Here is a 4,192-nt window from a genome sequence, read left to right as displayed (position 1 = left end):
GCGGGGGGAGGGCTGAGGAGGATCAGGGGTGTGTGTGTGTGTGTGTGTGTGTGTGTGTGTGTGTGTGTGTGTGTGTGCTGTAACCAATACCTCTGTAAGTGAGGCCACTCAGTGATGGGGTGGGTGCTGCTGATGGTAGACCCCTGACTGTTGTACGCAGGTCTGATCACAAACACACACATGCAGGAGGTTATAAATAATAAACACAAGCTCATTAAGGCACAACAGTTTCACAATGGACACCATCCACATCTGAGCAAACGCGCTCGGCATGGGGCACGGCAAAACAAACGCACATTCCTTCATGGGTTTAGGAATTTTCTCAGCCCACAGCAGCGGTGTGTTTCCTAATAAAGGCTGCAACATGAGCGAGCTGCTGTTTATAAAGAGTCAGAGGACTCTGTGGGAACAGGACTGATCTTTGGATCATGTCCAGATAAACAGAAGCTTTTCAGAAGTCTGCGCACACAAACATCAAATGTGTGGTCACAGTTCTCACATTCCTTAATTGTTTAAAAGCAAAAGACATTAAACTTATTTCACTGGAATAAAGGCAAGGACAGATTCCTGTGTCAGGCTGAACTAGTTTCAAAACTAGTTCTTTACAATAACAGGAAAAAAACTACTTCTGGGATTTTCCCTTCTTTCTCAGCAATACAATCCTGATTCTTGTACTAAATTAAGGATGGGCAACTGGTGACTCGCAGGCCACGTCTGACCCATGGGTGACTTCCATCTAGCCCGCCAATGAGACCCTGCGCTGCTTTATTTAAAGCACTCAAAGCAGCTCTTAGATTTTTGAAAAATACAAAAACGCATATACGGTGTCTCAGTGGCACTAAATTGGTTGTAATGATGATGTTTGCCACTAGATGGCGCCTCCAATGCAGATGCCACTTTGCGTACGGGAAGAGACATTTAGCCATGGGTAAGAACGAAGGAAAGAAAACTGGACAGAGAAAATTGCATGTTTCAGGTGAAATTGGAGGTAGACTGGAAGAGAATTTCAAAACAAACACTGTCTGCCATGAAGGATTTTAATATAAGTCACCGCTGCAACACGTCGCACAAAGCTAAATATGAGAAGTTCATGAAATCGCAGAGACCTTTTAACAGAACCAGAACCACGTAGAAGTCTGCACTCACTGTGTCTTATTCAGCTCACTGTTTATTTTTTGTTGCTTTAAATTTTTTGTATTCATATTTATTAAAGGGTCTATATCATGTAAAATCAACTTTTTTGAGTTTTATATCATGTTATAATGTTATCCTCTCATCAAAACATGCCCAGAGTCTTATTTTGACTCATTCATGCCTGTTTGAGAAATCCTGTAGTGTCCTGAGGCAGCCAGGCAGGGGAGCAAAAACAACAGGTTGGGGCTAGAACCACCTTTTGGGACCAGTTCCGCCTCTGGGCTGTGTCTCCAAGCCGCGCTTCCTCATCACGGAGCACACCACCCCCTCCACTTCCCGCCCATAATTCCTGCAAGATCTCAGCAGTAACAAAGCAAACAACTGGTGAAACTGAAAGTGAAACTAAAACTGTCTACTGAGCTCCTGACACTACTTCTCACTCAGTGAAGCTCTTTTMAGWWTCAAAATACCTTTGAGGAAATGTATTTTCAGATGCCAAGTAAACTGCACATCATAGTGCGCGCACGCAAAAACCCCTCACGCTGAAATGGGTGGGACAGAAGCGGAAGGTGGTTCTTAAAGAGACAGAGGCTAATTTCAAGGCGTTTAGAAGAGGAAATGATGAGAAGATATGTTTATTTTCTATTAAACATAAAAACAGCATTTTAATAACAACTAAAGGTGACATAGATACTTTATTATGGTATAGTATTTAAATGTATGCCTGAGAAACTCATAATATTGGCCCTTTAAACAAAAGCGACAGTTATACATGTATTTGAGCATGAAATATGTTAAGTTACTGCACTGTATGTTGGTTTAATAAACATTTATTTATTTATTTATTTATTTATTTATTTATTTATTTATTTATTTATTTATTTATTTATTTATTTATTTAGTGTTATTACATTTGTGTGCAGCCCTATGTGGCCCTCAACTAATATTTTGGCCCCTTCCATCATTTAAACTGTCCTCCCGACCCAAATAATCATCCTGTGAGGGACATAAATACCTGCAGGAATACTCTCAGATTGTCTGGACCAGATTGGATTTCATTAACAGAAAGCTCTTAGTTTCTGTTAAACCCAAACAGTTTTGGTAAATAACCCCATTAGTTAGTGGCAATGGCACTTTCCTTTTGGAATGAAAAAATGAATCCATAACTAAATAAACAGAGTGGCAGCTGAGGTAAGCTGACTTCCTCAGAAAAAGGAAGAAGTGACTGACACACCTGCTGCTGTCCCCCTCCTTCTCATCATCTGAGCTCAGGTCGATGGTAAACATGTCTTCATCCTCTGAAAACTCCTCTCCGCTCTCCTCCCTCCTCCCTCCTGGTCCTCCCCCTCCATCTGCTGGCCTTGCTTTCCTCCTCCTCTTCCTTCTCTTCTTGCTCGCTCCTCCATCCCCCTGCTGCGCCCCCAGGTTCTGGACAGGAAGTGGGCTGCAAGGGATGTTGTCTGTGTGATAAAAAAAAAAATTCAACATAAATATTGCTCCTGAAGCACAAAGTCAAGACTTAATTATTTTTTTAGGTGATAAGAAGTGACCTCTACCTATCTGAGACTGCATTAACTCCTCCCCCACTGACAAGATGGGTGACGTCGCGAGGTAGGATGGAACCACTTCCTGTTGACAGAGGGACATTTATTAAACATATGAGGTCTTTACTAAGTTAAAAAATTATCTATGGCTGTATAATTTTTCCATTATAAAATTAATTAATTTAATTAATTAATTTTTACTTTAGAAGAGATATTTCAGAGCGCATGTTGTGCTTTTATTGTTTTCATAAAATACAAGGCAATGATGACAAAATGTTTTACTAAATCCTCCAGCATTACTCATGTTCACCTTCTAACAGCCTGGCATAATGTCTGCTTTGTTAATAATTTGACAAAAACTGAGCAGCTGCCTCCTGCTCCTAGATTATAATCTGGTTGATAAACACAGATGGGGCCTATTATCGTTAATGTATCTGATGATGGTTTTGTTAAATATGTACAAGAACTCCGAACCAGATTTTTCACTTCCTGATGCGACAGATGTTTTTTTTTTTGCATTAAGTGCTTCTAAATAATCTGAATTAAGGTTTAAATGCAGATTATCTGATCTGCTTATCAGAGCGATAACGCTGTAAGAAATAAAAAGGAGACGGGAGGAGTGTGAGGGGCAGCAAACAAAAGGTGCAGATTCACACGCGCTCTGACGTGCACGTCACTCAACCCGGTCCCGTTCGTGTAGAGAGGAGAGGGAAAGGAGCTGTGCTCAGAGTGACAATGAGTCAAGGTCACAGCACATCTGTTCTGAGCTCTGCCCTTCCTGAGAACATCCGCCACAAAAACCAATTAGAGCTCATGTATCTGAATCGGTGCTAATCTTTAATCTCAACGCTCGTCTCAGAACTATTAGACCTCTTCCGCAGCAAACTGAGTTATTGAAAAAAAGCTGAATTTGCAAACCAAGTGGATTAAGTAAACTTGATTTCTTTTTCATAAAGCAGACAAACATTACATTTTTCTTACATAAGAATAGCATCATGATGTAACATCTAATAATATTAAATTGAACAATGAGGGAAAAAAACATTTCAAGTGTTTTTATTCTGTATAACTGGTCCTACTGAATGAATGTTGTTTTATTAGTAAAGTGATAAGACAAACGTTTAAAGAAAAAAATTATTGCCTTTAAGATGTTGCTACACACGTGGAGATTAAATAAATGAGCTGAGATTTTTCTTTTTACAGCAGGTACTGAACATGCCTGCTGCTGGTAATCTAAACATGAGAACTAGGGGTCGACCGATACATCGGCCGGCCGATATTTTTGGCCGATATTTGCGTTTTTTTCCATCGGTATTGGCCGATTCGTCCGTCCGCTCGGCTGATCCATTCTTTGGGTCACTCGATAGACAGTTGCCGACCCTCCCTTGGGGAGAGAGCGGCTGCCGTTGTTGTGAGACAGAGTGCTAAAGGGCTCGACACACGGGAGGTGACGTCACTCGCTCTCCATTCATTTCCTATGGAGCCTGTGCGATGAGGCAACAATCGCTTGCCCT

At 41.0% G+C, this 4,192-nt stretch overlaps 1 protein-coding gene across 1 annotated transcript in view; it reads right to left on the bottom strand.

Moving 5' to 3' along the window:
* The window catches only part of lpin1a (lipin 1a), a gene marked incomplete at its 5' end in the record, with an annotated part of 17,439 nt that extends 14,676 nt beyond the window's left edge, over positions 1 to 2,763 (bottom strand). The window contains 3 exon segments of the mRNA XM_014025035.1: positions 91 to 162; positions 2,369 to 2,594; positions 2,691 to 2,763. Coding sequence (XP_013880489.1) covers positions 91 to 162; positions 2,369 to 2,594; positions 2,691 to 2,763 — 371 coding nt within the window.
* Positions 2,764 to 4,192: the final 1,429 nt, after the last annotated feature.

This window comes from Austrofundulus limnaeus, unplaced genomic scaffold (genome assembly GCF_001266775.1).
Source record: "Austrofundulus limnaeus strain Quisiro unplaced genomic scaffold, Austrofundulus_limnaeus-1.0 Scaffold452, whole genome shotgun sequence".
Taxonomy (NCBI): domain Eukaryota; kingdom Metazoa; phylum Chordata; class Actinopteri; order Cyprinodontiformes; family Rivulidae; genus Austrofundulus; species Austrofundulus limnaeus.
Note: the sequence above shows the minus strand (reverse complement) of the source record. Positions and strands in the feature narration are given on the sequence as shown.